The sequence below is a fragment of the Gallus gallus genome, chromosome 2 (assembly GCF_016699485.2).
Source record: "Gallus gallus isolate bGalGal1 chromosome 2, bGalGal1.mat.broiler.GRCg7b, whole genome shotgun sequence".
NCBI classification, from domain to species: domain Eukaryota; kingdom Metazoa; phylum Chordata; class Aves; order Galliformes; family Phasianidae; genus Gallus; species Gallus gallus.
The window spans coordinates 65,250,585-65,274,042 of NC_052533.1; the positions used below are offsets into that span (position 1 = coordinate 65,250,585).

Consider the following 23,458-nt stretch of genomic DNA (forward strand, 5'->3'; position numbering starts at 1 on the left):
AGCGTTGCCATGAGTGAAGTGTAAGACTTTACACCTGGATTTATTGACCCTCATGAGGTTTCCCTGGGGTCACTGCTCAAGCCTATCCAGGTCTCTCTGGGCAGCATCCCAACCCTTGGGACCACACAGCTTTGTGTCATCTGCAAACTTGCTGAGGGTGCACACGATCTGACTGTTGATGTTATTGATGAAGACGTAAAAGAGCATCAGGCCCATTACTGACTCCTGAGGAGTACCAGTCATCCCTGATCTCCATCTGGACATTGAGCCATTGATCACCACACTCTGTATATAGTCTTGCAACCAGTTCCTTGTCCATCAAACAGTCTACCCACCAAATTCAATATCTTTCTAATTTGGAGAGAAGGATGTTATGTGGGACCATGTGAAAGGTCTTGCTGAAGCCCAGGTAGATGACATCAGTGTCTCTTCCCTTGTCCACTGACTCAGATACACCATCATAAAAAGAGACAAGTTTGGTCAGGTGGGATCTGCCCTTGGTGAAGCCATGCTGGTTGTCCCATTTCTCCTCCATCTCTTCCATGTGCCTTAGCATAGCTTCCAGGAGGATCTGTTCCATAATCTTTCTCAGCACAGAGATAAGACTGTCAGGTCATTAGTTAACTGGGTCATGCTTTCTACTCATCTTAAAAGTGGGTGTGACATTGCCTTTTTTCTGGTCTCTGGGGATGTCGCCTGGCTGCCATGACTTCTCAAATGTCATCGAGAATGGCCTGGTGACTGTCAGCCAATTCCCTTAGGTCTCTAGAATACATCTCATTAGGACCCACAGACGTACGATGTTTGGGTTCCTCAGGCAGTGGCATACATGATCTTCGCTTACACCTTCTGAACCATCTGCTCAAGGGCTGTGTGAAAAGCAGTTGCCAGTGAAGACTGAGGCAAAAAAGTTGTTGAGTACCTCAGCTTTCTCCTTGTCCATTGTTACCAGCCTGCCTGTATTGCTTTACTAGGGGGGCATACCCTCTTGGATTGTCCTTTTCTGGTTTGCTTATCTGTACAAGCCTTTCTTGTTCCTCTTTGCACCTCTTGCCAAGTCCATCTCTAATTGAGCCTTGGCCTTCCTGACCCTGTCCCTGCACAACCAAGCAGCATCCATATACTTCTCTCAGCTTAACTGTCCCTGCCTCCATGGCCTGTGCATTTTCTTCTCACTCTTCAGTTTGACCAGCAGGTCCTGGTTCAGCCATGCTAGTCTCTTGCCTTCCTTTCCTGACTTCCTGTACCTGGGGATGGAGAGCTCTTGTGCCCTAAAGAAAGCTTCCTTAAAGATCTGCCAGATCTGCTCCGCTCCCTTGTCCTTGAGGACAGATTCCCAGGGGGGTTTGTTAGCTAACTCCCTTATGAGCTGGAAGTTGGGTTTCCTAAAGTTAAGCTTCCTCATTTTACTCTTTGCCTGTCTCATATCCTTCAGGAATGTGAACTCCACCACTGCATGGAATAGCCAATCAGGAAATGCAGATATGAAGTTGAAATTCTCCGTCAGGAAAGCCAGGCTGCTTTAACTTGCTCTGATGTAAGCGACATGGAGGAAGTCCGAACACATGCAGTTTGTCACTTAGAGAGAGCTATTGAAATTTACTTAAAGGCCCTATGCATTGCAGATTTGGTTACACTGTCTTGATGTTTCCTTGTTATAAGGATACAAGACAAATGCTGCAGTGAAACTAGACATTTTCTTAAACATGAATACCATGAGGACCATCTGTATGTAAGCTTCATGGAATACTTGAGATGGGAGGATGGAATGCCTGTAGTGGGAGCAAATGAAAGTATTCATCAAATACTTCAGAAATCTATTTTTAGTGGATTAATATCTATTCTGCAGTGTTTTTTTGTTGTTGCATTTTTGGTGTTTTGTTTTGTATGGTATCATCTGCACTGATGTGTAAGATCTTGGATGTGATTACTTCTTAGAAAATACTTTTCAACTAATCACATCCTTTCTGGTCTTGATGGCTATGGCTCATGGGACATGAGCCATCAGATATCATCTTTTCAAATCTGGGATTGTAACTAGCATACAGAGCTAATTGGATTTGGGAAGCAGCACAGAGGAAATTTGTTTCAGGGCTAATGTGATTGTGCAGTAGTATGGTTTTGCTTGTTCGGTTTTGCATGAGTAGCATTGAGCAGGAACAAGATACTGCATTGGTTAAGCAGTAAGTGGTTAAACACAATCCTTAGGCTTGCATTCTTTTTAAGTGGGATTTTCTGAAACGTCTTATGAAGTACCACAATGCCATCTACTGGCCTGCTTTTTTCCCAAAGTGGAGTTTCTTTCACACAGTCAGGCTTATACATAAGGCTTATACCACATTTTTAAATAGTAAAACAGGCTGGCACAGAATGGGCAAGATACTTTTTGGTGACATATAGATGTTAAAGAACAAAACACATTAAATAGTCACTTCTGCTGTCTTCCAGCTGATCTTATTCCTCTTTTGTTAGAATTAACTCTGAGATGGTGAGTACTTAAAAACACTGAAAAGATATCACCTTGCTGTCTAGATCCCTCATAGTAGCTTTTGTGCAAGCAGCTTCATGGTTTTCTGTCTGTAGTCAGTCAGTTTCCTTTTTTGTTTCACTATTTTCATACAAATAAATGAAAACTAAGAAATATGTAACCTGTCAGTATGCAAAAAATAGTGTCATATTAGAAATTATTTCCATTGACAAAATCCTAGACCTTTTTTGCTGAAGTGTGTTTAAATGATCTTTTTGAGGTTAACAGCAGCCTTTCAAGGACCAAGGTTTCATAGACTTTCAAACAGCTTTTGTAGAGAGGTGTGCATTAGCAAAGTATCTTTCTCAGTATCAGGCTGCCCCTAAATGAGCTGTGGGCAGTTGCAAGGCATTTTCATGGGCTCTTGTTCCTAAGCAGTCTGTCCAATGCTATCTATGGGAATAGTCTTCTATCTTCCACTGGCTGCCAAAAAGAAATGAATGGGCAAGAATAAAAGTAATCTGAAAAAAAAAAAAAAAAAAAAAAACCCACAAACCAGGAACTGCAAATGTAGGTAGACACTTACTTTCAGTTTTACTGCTTGCTTTTTCCTGAAGATATCTTGGAAGTTTTCCTCACTAATTTTGTTTGTTCTCATACAATAGACCTTCCAGTTTTAACTTATTTTTACCCCTCCATACTCAGATTTTCCTAACAGAAATGTTTCATACTCCTACTTTTCTTCAGTCTAGTTGGGATGACGAGAAATGTATAATGCATTTCTAGCATTTTGGATTGGCTTTTAAATGTGTTTGTTAGCCATTGTACTACATATCTCCAGAGTCATTACTCAACACGAAACAGACAAAAATTCCTGGCTATTTCCCACTTGAACTACAGTGAAGGTAAATATGGGTGCATCTGTCCTTCCTACCCTTTACCCCCTCTGTCTGACATCTGGGAGGCCACGTGTCTCTGACCAGTCTCCACTCTTATCAGGGAGGAGCTACATCCCACGGGCGCTTGATGTTTGTGCTGCTGGAGGATCTCCAGAGCTCTATTAGCAGCTGGGGGATGGGAGCAGTGAGGCTGAAAACCATTGGGCTTGGCACTTGCATTGGTTTTTGGCTATATTTGGAATAGCTGCTGGCCTCTCACTCCTGATGGTTCGCGCTGCTGAGAAATACCAGGGCAAGCCTCTGCTTAGCATAGCATTAAGTGAGGGAGAGCTGGCAAAACCAGAAGAACAAAGAGGATTACTTTATGCTGCATCTTCCACTAAATCTTTTTTTTTTTTCTCTCCTATTAACTGTCCTGTGCTATTGCAAAGAAGGAAGAACTAATTAAGCCAGTTGCTGAAAGTGTTTTGCCACCCACTCTACTGAAAAGAACTCTTTGTGCAGAATTAGCTTTTACCAGCTGTGCTAAACCCAGTAATTTATCTGTGCCAAAAGAAAGAAAAAAGTGCTGCTATAGTTTATTCCAATTAAACTAGTAAAATGTAAGCGATACCCTTTATCCACACAAACAGAGATATCTCTTGCTCAAGAGCTGAGGGTTTGCAAATAATTATTTTCTCCCTCATTAATTCTTCTTAATGTTTGTGCAAAGGGCTGGGCTGAGGAGCACTGGAAAATTAACTTGTTTGTGCACAGGGCACATTACACAAGCACATCATTTAGATGTCTGATGTGGTTGCCAAGCCGCTCTCCATCATATTTGAAAAATCTGACCGATCTGGTGGCCTTCTATGATGGAGTGACAGCTTTGGTGGATGGGGAAGGGGATGGATGTCATCTATCTGGACTTCTTCAAGGCCTTTGACATGGTCCCTCACCACATCCTTCTCTCTAAATTGGAGAGGTATGGATTTGAAGGATGGACTGTTTGATGAATTAGGAATTGGCTGGCTGGGTGCAGCCGAAGGGTTGTGATCAATGGTTCTGTGTCAGGGTGGAGGCTGGTCACAAGCCGTGTCCCTCAGGGTCGGTCTTGGGACTGATGCTCTTCAACATCTTCATCATCAGTGCACCCTCAGCAAATTTGCAGACAACACCAAGCTGAGCGGTGCAGTCGATACATTGGAGGGAAGGGAGGCCATCCAGAGGGACCTGAACAGGCTGGAGAAGTGGGCCCATGAAAACCTAATGAGGTTCAATAAGGCCAAGTGCAGGGTGCTGCACTTGGCTTGGAGCTATCCCAGGTATTTATACAAACTGGGGGAAGATCTCCTTGAGAGCAGCCCTGCAGAGAAGGACTTGGGGGTCCTGGTGGATGAGAAGCTGGACATGAGCCAGCAGTGTATGCTTGCAGCTCAGAAGGCCAACTGTGTTCTGGGCTGCATTAAAAAGGGGGTGGCCTGCAGGCAGAGGGAGGTTATTGTCCCCCTCTACTCAGCTCTTGTGAGGCCCCATCTGGAGTACTGCGTCCAGGCCTCGGGCCCCCACTACAGGAAGGACATGGAGCTCTTGGAGCGGGTCCAGAGGGCCACTAAGATGATCAGAGGGCTGGAGCACCTCTCCTGTGAGGAAAGGTTGAGGGAACTGGGCTTGTTTAGCTTGGAGAAGAGAAGGCTCCAGGAAGACCTCATTGTGGCCTTTCAGTACTTGAAGGGAGCATATAAACAGGAGGAGGAAAGGCTGTTTAGAAGGATGGATAGTGATAGGACAAGGGGGAATGGTCTTAAACTGAGACAGAGGTGGCTTAGGTGAGGTATTAGGAGGAAGTTTTTCACACACAGGGCGGTGACACACTGGAACAGGTTGCCCAGAGAAGTTGTGGATGCCCCATCCCTGGAGGCATTCAAGACCAGGCTGGATGTGGCTCTGGGCAGCTTGGTCTGGTGGTTGGCAACCCTGCACATAGCAGGGGGGTTGAAACTAGATGATCATTGCGGTCCTTTTCAACCCAGGCCATTCTATGATTCTATGATCTAATGTGAGCTTGCCTCGGTTGAGACTGCCTTATGTCATCTTTTGACTTGAGTATCATTTGGGCACAGCTGAACCACAGAATTCATCTCAGGTTGTCCATACTACAATCCTTACATAGTGACAACATAGTCATAAACCTTGGCTGAAATTCAGCTAATTCATCCTCAGTCCTAAAACATTGATGTACTCCATCTGCTCCCTATGCAAGGTTCTGAAGAGTGTAAACAGTGTAGGCAATGTTTTTTCCAGATGAATTTCCAGAAGCTGAAGTCTTTGATTCCCAAGAGCTAGAGAGGCTACCTCCTGTCCCCTGGGAATATGAGAACAATGATGATCTGTGCTTTATACAGCTCCCACTCCACCCCACAAACAAAGCTCTTCAAAGTGCAGGGCACATTCAGGTGTGGGACTTGGAGACAGTGAAACAGATGACAGCCAAGTAAGAGAAAAAGAAATCTTGGATATGATCCATCAGAGAAAGTCAGATAAACAAGGAAATTATCTCTGTGATTCTGTCAGGAACAGTTGACTGTAGTTTAGTAATACATTAGTACTTTGCCAAAAAAGGGAGTCTTGTTAATGCAGGAAAAGAAAAGCTCTTACTCCTTTCCTAATTCGTTTACAGATCAGCTAAATGCTGGATTAGCTTCAGCAATAGGGACTCGACATGCAAGTAGATGAGGTGCTTCTTTCTGGGTGAGGAAACAGATTGAATCAAAACTCTCCAATGCAAAATTTATCTTGGAAATAGGAATATATTTTCTAAAGATAAATTCACTTCTTTCTGCTCTTCCATCATTTGAATGTGCATACAGATAGGCTCAGCCTGTAATAATGTCTAAAGTTCAGCCTGTAATCATATGATGTCTGAGATGTGTGTGAGGTAGCACGAGTGCAGAGACAGAGACATACTGTAACGTTAAAAGTTACTGTTCCTAATGTAAAAATGAGTTTAATCCTTCACTTTATGAAACCTTTAGTTTTGTTGAAGGACAGAAAAGATGTTTCTCTGTGCTTTATATCTTGAAATCATGCATCTAGTGTAGGATTGAATTTTTTTCCAAGTATTGACAGACTTGTTGCTTTGAGAGCATACAGAGGCATCTGGCAGCTCTTCAGAACACAGCATACCTGGTGCCATCCTGTAATCAGCACTAGCAACCTCAGTGAGGACAATCTGGAGTCTTGGGGTGGACGAAGGATAAATAATAAGCAGCAGCAAACAATTAAACTCTGGCTATTATGCCATCAATAAATTTTGTAGCTCACCGTCTTTCACCTCCCAAAATACAGTACCAGTAGCAAATAAAAAAATTAAAAAAATGTTTTCAAAAATTCTTGTGGCACAAATGCCATTAACAAAATACAGTATTTTATTGGATGTTGTGCAAAATGTATATTTTGAGGAGGTGGCTGCTGCATTATCCTGCACAAGAGCAAGGCAGGCACTCCCCCTCACTTTGGATAATTCTGGTAATGCAGTTGTTAAAAATCACAGGATCCTCCTTGCACAGTTTGGACATTTCCTCCCAAATGTGGCAGCATTACTAGAGTGCCTGGTACGTGACAGCACTCAGGACAGTATTACCCATCTGTCCAGCTCTCTGTGTTTTCAAGCACTAATGTATTGTATTGCTTTTCTTGCCATGCTCAGCATGCCAGCCAAGTGATTTTCCTGTTCTGCATGCTACATCCAGGCTACACCAAGTTTCCCCTCTCCCTTCCCCCTTAGCAGCAGGCTGCTGCTCGTGCCACTGTCCAGCTTGCCCTGCATGCTTTCAAGATGACTTTCTCTTTGTCACGTTCCCGCTTTCTGTAGTCCAAAAGGCTTGCGGGAAATCCGAGAAGTGAAACAGTGTGACTTGACTGAAGGAGCACATGATTCTGCCCACTTGGCTTTCCAATGGTTCTCCTTCTGCTTAGGGCCTTTACTTGTTATCTCACACTGTATTACGTGCATAGCATTAGAGCAGAGGCTGGCTGTCTTGTCCACATTGTCTGTAAAGATAGCAGCATGGTTGTGTAATTAAAAAAATAATAATAAATCCTTTCTTTATTAAGAAATAATCAGCGTTTAAAAAGAAGACTCCTTTGCTATTGCACTTCATCATATACAAATACACAGAAGCATACATGCCTGCAGTATTTTATGTGTTAATCACTGTTGGATTAGATATGATTCTCTGCTGAGGAGTATCTCTTCAGGGGAACCCCCAGAACAGATTAATAAGAGCACTAAATAAATATTATGTGATCCGACTCCTCATCGGCTGAATAAAATTATACCAAGATACACTGCATACATTTCTAACAAAACTGCCTGCTGTCATTATGAAGGGAAATAACTTTGAGAGGAATTCTTGACTGTTGGCTGGTTTGCTTCACACCTTCCTCTTTACTGGAAGTCAGACAAACAGCAGCTGTAAGTTACCTGTTCCTGGCTTTTCAGAAGCTCAGTGTAGCACTGGCAGTAGAAGTTGCTTTGACGCAAAGGAACAAAGAAAACAGCATTTGCAAAACATGGGTAAAAGCAGAGTATGCAATAACTCCAACTTCTTTGCTCCGTGCTTCCCTTCGCTTCCTTTCCCATTCCTGCATAACAGATGGAAGCACTGAAAATGAAGAGCAGTGTCTCCAAAATGTTACATTTCTGTATACAGGTTCCAGCTCAAGAACAGAAATAATTTATATGGCTAAGGAGCCAAATGCAGTTTTTCAACACTCTTTCCTAAGCAAAAATAAATAAGGCCACTGCAGCAGCATTTAATGCCAACACAAAGATTTGGCAGAGCACTGAACAGTTACTGATGAGTTCTGGGTTTGCTGTTTGGGTTTGCTTAATTACTCTGCGCCACATTGGTGTATTTATTATTGCATTACTGAGTTGTTTCAAAAATGACTGTATTTATATAAAACAAACATTAAAATGGCTTTAGTTACCACAGAAAATAGATTTAACTGTGCTATGTGTAGCATATCTGAGTTGAGGAGTGAGGAAAAAAAAATGCTTCTTAATAGCTGTAGTATTCACTTCTTACACTTGCAATGTATATACCTATATATGTGAGCGTATATATAGGTGTATATATAAATAGGGCATTTCCTGTCTCTCTGTAACTGTGAAAATGCATGTGTGAGCCCCGGCTATAGGAAGGAAACCACTGCTTCCCTGCAAACAAATTTGCAGCAAAAGAGAAGATTGTTATGTTTGCATAGAGATTGTTGCTTATGTGTATGTTTATGCATGTATATATTAAAAAAAACCACATGTATTTATATACGTAAATGTGTTTATTATGCAAAACCATCTCTGCTACATCAACTTCAGTTATCATCTGCATTTCTTTAAGGGAAGCAAGAAATATTTATTACTGTTCCCATGATGACCCTCCCAGGAAATCAAGTTTTAAATAATTGAGAGTGAAAAGAATCGCTTTCTTAGGATGCTTTGGTATTCTTGTGCCGTGGTGGCACTTTCACATGTTTAGTCCTCATCTTCGCCCATGAGATGGCTCTGCGTAGGGTGAGAGTGTTCCTGCCATCTCCTGTTGGGCTGTTCCTGCTTTCGTCTACCACAGGAAAACAAACGGCAGTAGAAGTCCTGGGGTTGGTTTGCTTTTGCAGGTGGGAAGTTGTGCCCAACTGATTATTTCAGAAACTGTTTTAAAACAAATATTAATTATGAAATAAGCACAGTTAATTAATTAATTTATTTATTTTGTGGTTGTTTTTACAAATGCGTTGATCTGTAGAAGTGTCGGAGAGGGGAAGCCACTCTGTAAGCATGCAGTGGGGTTTTCTCTTTTCTCTGGGTACCATCTCATCAGTTGGTCACCAGCTGACTTAAAAAACACAGGACTGAAAGAAAAGTTTCCATGGAGAGGTTTGGACTTAGTCATCTGCAAGCAGAGAGATTGGTTAAAGCCCAAATCATCATTAGAAGAAAGCACTTTTATGTTTTGCTCTGTTCAGCAATCCATTTGCTCACCATACAAATTTTGCACTGATTTTGCTTAGACAGCGATGGTAAAAAATACCATGAAGACACCAGGAGTGTTTGTAGTCGTATTGCATCGACTCACATAAAACCATCCATGATTGCAGTTAGGAAGATGATGTTTTCCGTGCGTTGGGAAACCCAGTCAGGATACATCAATAGCTGTGCAAGGTGCTGAGACGCTGTCAAGGGCTGAAACCTCAACTGGTGTTTTTCCTTCTTATGTGTCAGTCCTGCTCAGAGATCACAAGCCGGATTTCTTGTCATTTTCACTTTGCATTTATTTCCTGAAGCTGTGGACACCCTTCATCAGATCCACCTGTGTGGGTGTCCACCTTGGTCATACATTGCCACACTCTGTTGGATGTCACTCTCACTCAGATCTGCCACTTCCCTGAGTAACTTCAGGGCATTCTGGTTGGGATTTGTCAGTGAGGCCTGACACTAGTGGGTGGCACGGGGCTGGGAGGCTGTTGGGTTTGGCAGGAGGAGAATGATGAGTAGTTGGGGGCACTGAGGAGAAGTATCTTGTTCCACTGGCCCAGAGGGGTTTGTTAATGCTCACAGCTTATCTGCCAATTACAATTCTGTCAAGTGCATGGGAAAAGCAGGTGCCTGCCCACCTTTGTCCTAGGGAGGAAAAAACACGGTGGCTAATAAAATGGAGACTTTTCGAATACATGCAGAGCCGTCAGGGAAAGATGCCATCATACTTTTCAGAGCAGAACCATGCACTCTAAGGCAAGACTGAGGCAAATCAGAAAACTTTCTGAAACCTGGTCACCTTGTTTTCAGACCCGCAGAAACAGGAGCAGTCACTTCTCCCTCAAATCTGAGCTGCAAACTAAAACCTTCACACAGCAAAGAACCACAACGCGTGCCGCGTCCCTTCAGAAGCTGAAGATCTGGCAGTGTTCAGCAAGCGGTGGCAATGAGGCTGCAGGGCCTCACCCGCTGGCTTTGTCAGACAGGAAAACAGCCCCCGCTTGCAGCTCCCTGCCCACCGCTGTCCCACCACACTTGTGTGCAGTGGGAGCTGCATGAAACCTGCCCATCGCCACGGGTGTCCCTGCTGGCCCAGCGCTGGCAGCCATGGACCGTTTGAGAGGGCAGAGTTCAGAGCTGGCAACGTGACTGGATGGGCTGAGTTTTTAGGATGGTAGCACATTCTTCTGATGTCTTTGGGATATTGGCTTATTCTGTGTTTAATTCTACTTAATTCTTTTCATTTAGCTCTGCTATACATTTCTTGCTACACCCTCACCTACGTAGTGAGTGCTGTGCTATAGGATGCATCAGTGCTTACTGTTCAGTAGTTTCTTTTTCCCATTTGTTGCCTCACTTACATCCATTGACAAATCTCATTCTGAAACCCTGATTTGTCCAGAATTCAGATGGAAGGCAAGATTGACTTTTTCAAGATCACAAGAAAAAAATGACTATATAGAATGGTACTAAATCTTTGAGCAAGGATAAGTTGTCAAGGTTTGAGGGCTGAACTTGTCATACTTATTTTTAATGTAGAGAATTTTGCAGACAGAATTGAAACTTCAGTAAGATCTGAGAAGAAGCATTATATTTCTATCGATAGTCTTCTCCCGATGACAAAGTGCTTCTTCACTGTGCGTTCATTACTGCAGAATTAAATGGCACCATTACCATAGAGGTAAATAATCCTATGGCTAATGAGGTTGCTGAGCAAATGGCAGAGCCTTTCTCCACAACAGCTTCCTGTGATTAATGAAAATGCTGACACTGACCTCTGTGCTGGCTCCCAGCCATCTACCAGAGGAGTAAATGGCATGCTGTGTATAAACTAAATGCACATACATGGCGAAGTGGGAACACAAGAGATAGCTACTTAACTCTTTGGGAGAAGAGTCCTCGGTGACTCTTGCTTTTTCAAGTGCTTCCTCCAGACCTAATTTCCCATGAGGGCACACTAGGAATGCTGTTTTGATTCAGAGAGTTAATGAATGTCTGTGTGTCAATACTGTGGCAGTCTTTCTGCTGATGCAGTTGATGTTTATAGATGTGAATTCTTCAACAGCTATAAATGGAACATATATTTGTTTTGTCTGAAGTGCATGGGAAACATCGAAAAGCTTGATCATAAAGATAGAAATTCAAGGCTAGCGGTTAAGAAGAAAATACTTATGTCTCAAAATTCAGCTTAGAACATCACAGAATAGATTCTGAAAGTGAGGCAGCAGTGCATGCCAGCCACAACAGGCTGCCATAGACAGAATGGCATGGTGCCGTTGGCTGTGCACTCCCTGAGATGTGCGCATACCCGGTCTTTAGTAAAGAAGCAGCTTAACACACACACCTGTGACTTCACCATGTTCAAGTCAAGAGGTACAGCAGAACTTAATATCATCTCTTGGCACGGGGACAGAAAGCAGCAGTTTGTATCTCTCCTACCAAGACTGACTGGGAAGTTACGTACTCAGCCTCATCTGTCTCTCAGTGGGTGGAGAAGAAGATCACAGTTCAGGTTCCAGGGTTTTTTGTCATCTCTCCCAGCCTCCATTAGATGTGCTGCACCGTATGAAAAAGGACTAAAGAATACCTGAAAGGTGATTGCAGTGAGAGCAGGGCTGGTCTCTTCTCACTGGTGACAGGAGACAGGATGAGGGGAAATGGCCTCAAGTTGCACCAGGGTAAGTTGAGGTTAGATATCAGGAAAAACTTCTTTACAGAAAGGGTTGTTAAGCAGTGGAATAGGCTCCCCAGGGAGGTGGTTGAGTCACCATCCCTGGATGTGTTTAAAAACCATTTGGATGTGGTGCTCAGGGCCATGATTTAGCAGAGGGTTGTTAGAGTTAGGTTAGTATGGTTAGGTCATGGTTGGACTCGATGATCTTGAAGGTCTTTTCCAACCTGAGTGATTCTATCATTCTGTGATTCTGTGATTATTTAGAGTCTGAAACACGGGATGCAAAAATCAAACACAACAGCATGGTTTGTGATAGGGCATCACTAAGGGATGGAGCCTGCCACGCAACTCCGGAGCAGCGAGTTCTGTTTGATAAGTAACACTTGCTGACAGCTTGAAGTTTCTGTTGGTAACACATGCCTCAGTTGTGTATGGCCTTTGTTTTAAATATTCTGTATGTAACACACTTCATAAGTAATTTCAAAAATAATCGGAGTTGCTCATATGCTGTTACTGACTTAGTCTGAGTGCCAAGAGTGGAGTGTTTGCTGGCAAGGAGAACTGCTGTTCCCTGTAAGAAGGGCTCATCAATCCTCCCTCGTAATGAACGTTTCAGGATTCAGATCAATGTGTTACGTGTTTCAGACCACACCGCTTATCGAGATGAAACAGTTCATTTCCAAAAAGGCAATACTGTTTACATTTTATGTGAACGGGGGCACACATGAAAAAATGTAACCGCTACCACGATTTTTCCCCTCAAAAACAGTAAATGAAGAATGCTGAAATATTTTTTCCCTCACTTTTTTTTCACTACTTTGAGAGCTTGACTTGCTGTCAGCCTTAGTTTGAGCAGTATTACATTCTGCTACACGTATTCTGTTTCATGTAATTAAGCACCGCCTTTTTTGTCCTACTTCCATAATTAATCATACCATCTTTTTTCCAGTGAAAAGGACACAAAGCTGTGTACCAACACCCAGGGGAGAGAGTTAGGGGTGAGAAAAGGCATAACAGATATTAGAAATTCGACTCCAAAATTCATACTTTTAAAATAAATGTTGGCTTCTCCTGCTGCCATAAGCCTGCTTGCACAAAACTTCCATCCACGTCTCAGCTATGAAGTGAAGAGCTGTGTGACTGCTGTCACCAACCACAATTCAGCAGTGCTACAATGCAGACTGGAAAAGGATGAGAGGAGTCGAGACAACATCGATGTTGAATTTTTGGTATTTTTCATCTCCTCATCTCACTAGGATACAGAAGTGCATGGGGTGTGAATGCTGTCTCACGGTCAGCTCCAGCGTGTGTAAAATCTTACTGCTGAACTCACTGTACAGGCAATGGTTTGACCATTTGTGAGGCAAACTGGGGTTCCACACAGACTACAAAATAACACCCTAGCATGCAGTTTATATCTCAGCTGTCCACCCAAAAGCATAATCAGAAATACATGCTGATAATGTTCATCTTTCCCTTGTTCTAAATATGGAGGCTATTTGCTTTTGCTCTGTCGTTAACTGTTAACAAGTGCCTTTGAACAGTATCTCTCTGCCATTATTTTGAGATTTTAGGTACACAGCTATTTTACATACTGGTTATTTTTCTTAAGGGCTAAGGTGACGTTCTTATTTAGAAAAGATGCTCATAGGAAGAACAATGTCATTATGGAAAAGGTTAATACATGGGCTACACATTTCTTGGTTTGTTTTTAATACCCTTTGTGAAGCTAAAGTTATAACGTTCTTACTGTCTGGATTTGGCTTGCTAATATTTTGGTTTGATTTCAGGTTACTATCGGCCAGATGTATGCCACACAGAAACTGGTCATTGAGAGTCCCGGAAACACATAGCTGTGAGAGGGCTCTGACCCTGAAGCAACCCTGGACCATCTTCAGCATCTTTCAGCGCCACATACAGATGCGTAACATCACTGCACATCTGACCTATTCTGTTCAGCAGAAGAAATGTCTGAGAGACTCTGTTTTTGGCAACCAAAGTACTATTTTCTTATGGTTTGCACATCCTGAAATACACTGCTGTGATTTACAATAGTATGTACAGTAGTCCTGAAGTCTGTTTGCTTGTGTGTCCCCTATGATTAAATAGTTCCTGCTTTATTCATCAATAAAACTTTGTTAACCTACCTGCAACCAGACACATTCTTCTGCTGCTGCCCTTTTCTCTCACCAAGCACGAAAGACGTTAGATATAAAGCCTTTCACTTAGTTACTAAGAGTAAATTCTTATTAATCCTGTTAAATTTTAAAATGTACAGCATCTGAACTTAATTGCTAAATAGTTTAAGTATTAAAACCATATGAGATGAACAGAGCAAGATTCCTTGACATTTGAGCAGTTAATGAAAAAAAATTCATGTTGTTCTTTCTTCAGTTTCCAAGAGTCAACAGGCAGTCTCTCACCCTACTTCAAGCAATGAAGAGATAGCAGTAGCAGAATGTAAAACCTCCATCGCTGAGGCTTGGGTGCTTTAAATTATATTTTCCTTTTCTAAATGTGTTGAAGCACAGCTACTGGCAGAAAGTACCAAATGACTTCATGCAAGGCTTTCCTTTCTCACAAAGCTCCCCATTTTACCAGGAGAAAAAAGCCAACAACCTACCTATAACTCAAGTGCTGTATGCCATGAATTGGAAGCAAGCATTACCCAGCAGAACACTCAGGATAGTTTTTTATTGAATCTTTACATCTCTAGATTAGTCAACATTTTTAAAACTGTATGTCTGTTGGTTTGTTTGTTTTCTAAAGCTGAGTCAAGTTCTGTTCCAGTCAGTGCTGTGCTTGTTTTTGGTTCCTGTTAGAAACCAGAGGAAAAGAGAATCAGTGCAATGGTTTTTTAACAGTATATGGAAAAGGCTTGCTTTTTTCTTTTTTACCAAGGGATTGTTTTGCTGGATTTTGTTGCTGTTGTTGCTTAAAGAGAAGCAGAAACTCCAAAGTAGTTCCGTGACACCATGGCCTTTAAAGACCTCCTATCGTTTCTCTTACTTCTCAAAGTTCACCATTACTCAGGCCTTATTTGTTTCGCGCTGTCCATGTTGTGACATTATTAAAGCAGGAGACAGACGAAGTGTCTAATTTAGAACAAAATCCCTGTCTTCACCACTGTCTAAAGTGTCTTGTATAATTTTGTACAGTTGAAATGTATATAATCTAGCAATATAGTGTACAGAAGAAGATATGAAGCCTGAGCCTTGTAGCCTCCATTCTCATTTAAAAAAAAAAAGGAGTGAATCAGTTCTTAACTGTGTATTAACTATGAGTTTACCATATAGTATATGCACATCACTTATTAACTTAAGAAACATCTGCTGTTTAGGACCAAAAGCCTCTGTTAACTTGTAAACAGGAATGCAAAGCTAGTGAAGATATTAGTGTTTACTCCTCAAATCCCACACTATTAAAACATTTTAGATATCTGTTCCCTATTTTGGTCAGATCTGTATGACTACTTTGCTCATCAACACACACTCAGTGCACTCTCCATTAGTATCAGGTATGTGCCTATTAGTTGTACAGGATTGGAAGACGCCTAGTAATATGATTTTGTCCTTGCCTAAAGTCTTTAAGTTTTTCTCATAGTATACTTAGTTCTGTGTAAAAACATAGTTTATCTAATTCTTTTTTGTTGAAATCCTACAAACTATGGAAGGAAAATACTTAGAAGCCATACCTGGCTTAGCAAGTACAGATCAGAAATAGTTGTAGGCAGGGGCAAGTTCCCCTTCTTACTCTTTGCGAAGCTTACACTTATTGTCACTGATGGGGACTGCATTCTGGAGCTGGTGCTCCATCCTGGTAGTTCCTGTCTTCTTCCTGCTGGGCCTTCTGTGCTCCACCAGCAGCGTTTACAGTGCAGTACTCATTAAATCTTTCTTGGCACCTGACAGTAGTTTTGCTGGATTTTGTCAAAGCAGTGTAAGCGATGGGAAGTGATAAAATGCAAAGGAATTATTCCATTATTTATGCACAATGTCCACTATTATAGAAGGTATATCTTTTATAAAAGAAAGCAGCTTGCTAAGTGTCTACTAAAGCTGCAATGTTTTATCAAAACAAGTTTGTTTGTATTGTATTAAAAATGTCGAGTTTGTCATTATAAGCCTGGAAACAGCTCTCTGAAAGTACAAAAGAAAGAACAATTCCTTCAACGTGAGTAACTGTCCAAAGGAAAGGCCTTTCTGCTGTGTTACCACTGCTTCCTGGATTGTACCGCAGTTGAAAGCCCAGCTTCACAATGCCTACATACGTTGGAGAGAAAGCTGTCCTGAAGTAAAGCAAGCTGGAATAGCACGTGAACACTTTATATCCAGTATTGAAGCAGGCCAAGAAGGATTTTAACCTACAACTCACATCTGTAGAAAAATAGTTCTGTATGAAACTTCACCACATTTCCAAGCATTGGAAGCATTAGTTATATCTTCTAACATCAGCAGGTAGAAGAAAGAATAGTTCTAGCAAGAAACACTATCCCCTCAACTGACTTTCTATAAGGCAACATAAATGTGTCTCTCTAGATTCAGTAAGGATATGTATATAGAGAGTCAGAAGGGAGCTGTACGTTGACTGTTTTCCAGGCTGGACAGGGCTCTGAGCAACCTGATGTAGCTGTGGATGCCCCTGTTCATTGCAGGGGAGTTGGACTAGATGGCCTTTAAGGGTCCCTTCAAACTCTAAGGACTCTGATTCTGTAATGACCTACAGTGAACTCCTGGCATTATTGAAGTCATGAGCATACCCACTGCTTTGTTCCTGGTTCTTAACACGGCCAAAACTATTCATACTCTTAGAAATGTTTTGCTTGATGACGTCTATAAAGAAGACTGAAGGTGTGTAGTTCTTTTTTTCCCAAGAGTTTTTATTCTTATTTCAGTATTGTAGAAAATAAAGCGTGTGCACGAGCCTTAATATGGCAGCTGAAAAAAAAGAGGGCAGTAATTCCTCCAACACTGTATATTTTCTACAATTGTAAGAGGAAAAATCAGGAACTCTCAAACCTGTTGCACAGACGTATGTATGCACCTCCAAAGAATCCCGCAGGTTACACAGAGCATCGTTAATGTGTTGTAAGAGATGCTTCTTTCTAAACCACTCTCCTTTTTTTACCATTAAGCCCATTAACTACTGAAGCTTCACAAGGGGTGTGAGGAAGTGATGTAAGCAGTGCATTCAAATGACTGTTCTACATTCAGAGGAAGAGAACTATGGAGACCCGTGAAGAATGCACAGGCTTTCTACTTGAAGAGTGCACCACATAAATATTTATACCAGCCTTTGGAAATATGCTAATGCAAGGCAAGTAATTTTCCCTCTCTTAGAAAGAATCATAAAAACAATTAAGGTGATTTAATTACTGCCAGGCCTAGATGTCAGGTTTTGAGCTCTGGCAGATGAACATTCATCACAGTGCCACGTAACACGGGTCTCGGAACAGACAATTAAACCTCAATCATTTCCCCTATCTCCGTGCAGTACTTGGGATGGATCCAGATCCCAGGAAGTCAATGGGAACAGAGGCCGCACTTTCAAGCTCTGACTGAAAGCTTCTGATGAAACAGAAGCAGTCTGCATGCAAGTCTGTAGTGCTTCGGGGCACCAAAGCAAACTGAACTTCAGTCCTTTCTGATTTCAATCTGAATATAAGCATCGTTATAAACTGCAAAAACAACAAAAAAAAAGCCTACCCATTTAAGATCTAACTTTGATGTCCTTCACAGTAACCCAACGGAGAGGTTCAGCTGTTTACTTTTATTTACACCCATAAAAAAACTTTGACGTCTGTTTCTCCGTTATGCCCTTAGTCCATGGGAAAAAGAAAAGAAGCAATCTGCATGAACTGGAAATCTTTACAGCTGGAGTTTATCCGAGAGTGCTAACAAATCTCTGTGAGTTTTTATTTCTCATGTTGGGGTGGGGAATGTGTTTATGAGCACTTTCTGCACAAGTTATGCCCCCAATCCCTGTAAAATATTCCCTTAGCAGTAATGCAACCAAACACGAAGTGTGTTTCACTTAACATTTGACTCTCCTGGACTTTCTCATTGTATGTAATTAGAACTAATTCAATTTGAATATATTTCCTTCATAATGAAGTTACAAGCAATGAATCTCAAGCCATGACCACGAGCACCAAACCTGTGCTGTGCTGGTTCTGGGATGCCAGCGTTTGGTACATACATGTCCTGTGTAGCTATGGAACCTGTGGTGCAGCCTTGTGTCTCCACAGCCCACAGCATGAAAATACAGGGGGAAAAAATCACTTTGCATATTAAAAAGTGTTTGAGTCCTAAGTTTCCTCTTTCACAAGCAGTGAATTGCATAATAAATTAAAGTATTTTACCTGTTGCCAAAGCATAAAACTGTTCTGCTTAACCATCATTTACAGGTTGTTTTTGTTTTGTTTTTTCCCTGCATTCTGAATTTCAGATTACACACAAACGTTACACTTTCTGCATATTTCTCATCCATTATCCATAGCTTGCAGAATAGCAGGAAATGTTTCTCACCCTCTACGCATAACTGCAGACTGCAGCTACAGTTCTTCTGTGCGGCAGCCCCACAGCTCTGCCCAGACGCAGGCATCAAAGCATGGCTACCGCTGCCTTCTGTTTTAGGAGACTCCCACCCAGCCTGCCCTCCATTGGTGAAACTTCCTTCTTCTCTGAAGCAATTCATGAACAAAACACAGAATAAGGAATGCACTGCACAAGTCCGAGACCTTACACCGTACTTAGAAGAACAATCTATCTATCTCAGTGCTACTGGCATCACACATCAGCTTAAGAGCACGTTATTTCATTGGTACAACTATCAGTGGCTAATGCACGCTGCGTTATTCCATGTCCTAACCTGTAACCTAGCAGGGCACAGCAGCTCTGCACCAGCTTGCAGAAAAGGCAGCTTAGCTGAAGACTCCTTTCCAGGTATGGGATATATGCCAAAGCATTTTCTGCATCCACACAGCACCTCATCTGTTTTTTCATCAGAAAGAAGAATACCAAAATAATACAAGTCAAGCTGCAGAGGAGCCATCACATCTTCTACAGAACCCTGTGGCAGCAGAGCCTCCTTACACCACAGCTCTGCACCAGCTGCCTCCGCAGGGCACAGGGTAGGGTTAACACACACGTTCTGCTGTACAGAAGATGCAGAAACAAAAGGTTTGTGTCGGTGAGCTCTTTGAAAGCTTTTTATTCTGACAGAGCCATTTGCATCGGTACTTTTTTGCCTAATGTCAGGACTTGGGACACAGCAGCGGCCAACCTGGAGGCGTGCAGTGCAATGCAATGCAAGAGTGAAAGGCTGTGGGTTAAGCGTCCAAACCCAACAACATAGGAATACCGCTAAAGATGTCGCAAAACGAGCTGAATAAATTAAAAACACTTGAAGGCGTGGTGCAAAACGTAACATAAGGAGAGCTGAAGCGAAGCATTTGCTTTCGTTCATTAGCGAGATACCCTCCCTATCACATTGTCACCGTGCTGTGAGGGCTCTCCCCGACACAGCCACACCGAACCGCCCGCGAGACGGACACCATCTCCCAGTGCACAGCACGTGACTGCGGGGTGTCGTTATCGAACCTCTCCTGATAACTCGCTATCAGCCGGTATTTTTAACTGCTCCTCCGCCCCGGCTCCAGGCCTGCCGGCCGCGCGTCCCGTGCTAAGCGGAGCCCCTTCCGCGGACGTCCTTCTGGGCCTCAGGCAGGGCGGGGAGCGGCACCGAGGTCCCACTCAGCCTCCTCGTTCTCTCAACGCGGAACCGTCCCGCAGCGCCCCGTTCCTACTTCAGCCGCCGCCCCAACCTCCCCCCGACGGCCGCACGGTCGTCGCTCAGTCGCGGGGCGCGGCGGCCGCCTCCGGGCAGCCCTCGGGGTCGCGAAGGCAGCGCAGCGTGTAGTTGCGGCCGTCGTTGTTGTCCCAATGCTCGCCCTGCGCGCCGCGGTAGCGGATGGCGAAGTGAAGGGCCGAGCCCTCCCGCAGGCTGGGCGGCACGCACAGGGCGAACGAGAAGCGCTCGGCCGGCGGCTCGGAGCCGTCCGCAGGGGCGGGGGGCAGCGGCGAGGCCGGGACGTCCATGAAGGAGAGCCACTCGTTGAAGGTGTAGCGCACCGTCACCTCGCCGGGCCCGGAGCCGCTCAGCGCCCGCACCGTGCCCCGCACGTCGGAGAGCAACGCGGGCCGCCCCAGCCGCTCCAGGCAGACGCGCTGCCGCCGCAGCCGTTCGGCGCTCGGCTCGCCGCCGTCGGGGAAGTCGGGCTCCAGGCGCAGGGAGGGTTGCGGGCGGGGCGGCCCCGGGGCAGCGCCGGGCTCCGGCGGGTCGCGCTGCTCGGCGGGCGGGCTTTGCAGGCGGCAGAGCGCGGCGGGCGGCACCCGCGGCTCCTCGGCGTCGCTGAAGTGCTTCACGCTGGCCAGGCTCAGCCCCAGCGAGTCCGCGAACTGCACCCGCTTCTTGCACTTGGGGCAACAGTCCTCCCCCGCGGCCGTCTCCTCCCCCGCCTCCTCCTCCTCCTCCTCCTCCGAGCCGGGGGACGGCGGCCGGGCGCAGCGCAGCTCCAGCAGTAGCAGCCGCTCCCCCGCAGCGCCGCTGCCCCATGCCCCCGGGGCCGCCGGCTCCGGCCGCGGGCGCGCAGGGCTCGCCATGGCGGGCCGCCCCACCGGGCCCTGTGGCGGCGGCGGGCGGGCGCGCACCGCTTTATCCGGCGGCCCCGCCGCGGGCCCCGGGCGGGGGGCGCGTCCCCGTCGGGCCCGGAGCCACCCCGGAGGGCTGCGGCCGCCGCGCCGCGGGCGGGGCGGGACCTCCCCGGGCGCAAACAATAAGGAAGTACGGGGAGGGTGCGACGGGCGGCCGGGCACGTCGTCCCCCGCTGCCTCGCGGCCAGGTCCCGCCGGGGGCCGCGGTTACCACAGCGAGGAGGAGCGAGCTGCTAGCAACGTGCTCGGTTTTACGGCTTTTGGAGGAGAGCGGAGGAACGGCCCCGCACACCCGCGGAGCCAGGGGCTCCGGCAGGCGGTCCCCAAGCGCGGCTCCTGGGGAGGGGCGGCGGCTGAGAGGCCCGCGGGCACCGGAGCAAAGCGTCCGTCTGCGGCCGAGAGCGAAGCGCGCGGCCTTCGTGCCTAGATGAGTTGTGCCGTGGCAGGCTTTGAGGCTTGACCGCTAGGGCAGAACCCCGAAGGCGGCTGAATGGAACGACAAATCCGTTCCGTTTTTAAAGTCGGATTTTTTTTTTAAGCCACTCTCTTCAGCTGCTTTTTCTCCCCCTCATTTAGTCCCAGAAAATAGAGGCCAAAGGCTCTGGCAGCACACGTGCAGGTGCAGCCTTTCCCGACGCTCAGAATGTCTTAATAAGATTCCAGTTGAATTCCCCTCAGTTCCTGAGGGTTACACACGGCCACCAGCACCCTGCTAACAGCACCCTGTTATTACTGTGCTCGGACCCGTATCTGAGACCTTGCCCAAACTCTGCTTTGTGTGCACCGTCGCTATTCTCTGTGGTGATTTCTGTGGATGACTGCAAAAACACTTTGTTCTTAAACTCCTTTTTCTTGGGGAGAGACGTTCGTTTGTTTTACATCCTTTGTTTTACTTCGAGTGTGAAGTCTCGCTGCCAAGTAGCGGCCTGCCAGTGAGTGACTCCTCCAGCTCCTGGCATTGCACGCAGCTTTTGTTCGTAGTGCACTTCGGAGCTTTGTAGGAACAGGAATGAAGGACAGACACTTTCTGGCATCAGCAATGCCAATGGAAAACATGACTAATAGCAGTTTGCTGTCAACTGCTCGTCACTGATGCACTGCTTTCAGCTCAGCTGGGCTGTTCGTAGGGCAGCCCCGTGACGGGCCAGTCCCAGGGTGTGCCACCCTTTGGATCTTTAGACAGCCTCGTTGTAATGGAAGTAAGCCATGCAGTTACTGAGCTGAGGTCTGCAGTGCGCTGCAAGGCCACAAACAGAACAACAGACAGCTGTGCTGGGTCACTCTGCTGCTAATTAACACCAACTTTGACCAAAAGAGGATGCAATGTAACTTTGTCAACTGTGCCTCGAAGTGAGGTTCAAAGCTCACCCATTCTAAGTGTGTGTCACCTGGAGTTAACCAAGCTGAAATGAAGACTGACCAGGTGAGCAGCTAGTTCCAGGGCTGCGTGCTAGAGAGATCCTGCAGTCTGTTCCACCAGGTGCTGGCTACGGTGAAGCACCTTTGGAATGTTGCTACATTGGTGCATGCAGCATGCACTGAGAAACAAGTGAGAGGAGCCAGAAGCTTTGGCTCAGTCCCAGAGCCACGACATCACTGGCATGAGTGAAACCTGGTGGGCAGAGCCCTGTGGCTGCTGTGTCGCAATGGACCGTTCTGGGCCTTTCTGCAGGGACAGGCAGGGCAGGTGAGGTGGGGGGTGTCTGTGTGTGAGGGAGGGGCTGGGCTGTACAGAGCTGGCAGCTGGTGATGGCACAGTTGGCAGCCTCTAGGTAAGGATTAAAGGACAAGCAAATAAAGGGGAACACTGCTGTGGACCACTTGACAGGACAATGACACCAATGAATTATTCTTTAAGAACTAAAAGATACCTCTAGATCCGCCACCCTTATCCTTGTCCATCTTTAGTGATAAAAGGAGACCTGCCACCAAAACATTAACCCTGGATAAGGGCAGAGCAGACTTCAGGGCTCTAGTTAGCAAGGTCCTTCTCATGCTCCTCAGCCTGCCCACCTCCTCCCAGAGCTCTGTCCCTAGGCTGAGCAGTTCTGACTGCACACCCTGGCCCAGTGCTCCCGAGGGCCATGTGGGCGATGGCTGCCATCACTGCTGGCCCCTCATGTCCTGTCAGATGCCCTCTGAACACTGCCAGCTCCTGGTGGGTCTGCTCCCCTGGGATTTGACCAGCACAGGCTGGTGCCTCCATCCCTGCACCCTGCAGGATGTGCTGGTGCTGGAGATGGTGGCTTTGGTGAGTGACAGTTGCACGCTTAAATCAGCTGCCGTTGATCCTGACCCCATCAGCCAAAGTTTTAAGCAGAATAGGGGAAAAATGTGCTGTTTGCTGATAATGCAAAACCACCTGGAGTAACAGACGTTGAAGAGGAATGTGAAACATTTAAGCAAAATAAGGGATTGTAAAAAGAGAAACATACTGTAAGTGGTGATGGGATGATGGTTGGACTAGATGATCTTGCAGGTCCTTTCAGCCTTGTGGTTCTCTGATTCTATGATACTGTTAAAGAATTAAGCAGTACTGTGGGAATTAATATGCATTCCTTATATGCTCTGCAAGTCTGGGAGACAGGCCTGCGGAAGGGACTACTGTTCACAGAAATTTAGCAAAAGCAGTGAGGACAACAGGAACCCATTCTGCATGGAAAGAATTTAAAGGAGGCAGCAGCACAC

General features: G+C 45.3%; 2 protein-coding genes across 5 annotated transcripts in view; one reads left to right on the forward strand and one right to left on the reverse strand.

The window, feature by feature from the left end:
* Positions 1 to 14,202, forward strand: part of LYRM4 (LYR motif containing 4) — an 84,485-nt gene extending 70,283 nt beyond the window's left edge. For 3 of the 4 annotated variants that reach the window (XM_015275893.4, NM_001198888.2, XM_025147264.3), the window contains one exon: positions 13,847 to 14,202. In XM_015275893.4, the coding sequence (XP_015131379.1) occupies positions 13,847 to 13,909 (63 nt within the window). In that variant the 3' untranslated portion in view covers positions 13,910 to 14,202. The remainder of the gene's footprint in view (positions 1 to 13,846) is intronic. The other variant, XR_005854279.2, reaches the window with a different exon arrangement.
* Positions 14,203 to 16,914: 2,712 nt separating this feature from the next.
* On the reverse strand, positions 16,915 to 20,873 carry PPP1R3G (protein phosphatase 1 regulatory subunit 3G). Its single transcript, XM_004939704.5, has one exon. It carries the CDS (start codon positions 20,717 to 20,719, stop codon positions 19,910 to 19,912), a length of 810 nt encoding a protein of 269 aa, XP_004939761.3. The 5' UTR covers positions 20,720 to 20,873; the 3' UTR covers positions 16,915 to 19,909.
* Positions 20,874 to 23,458: the final 2,585 nt, after the last annotated feature.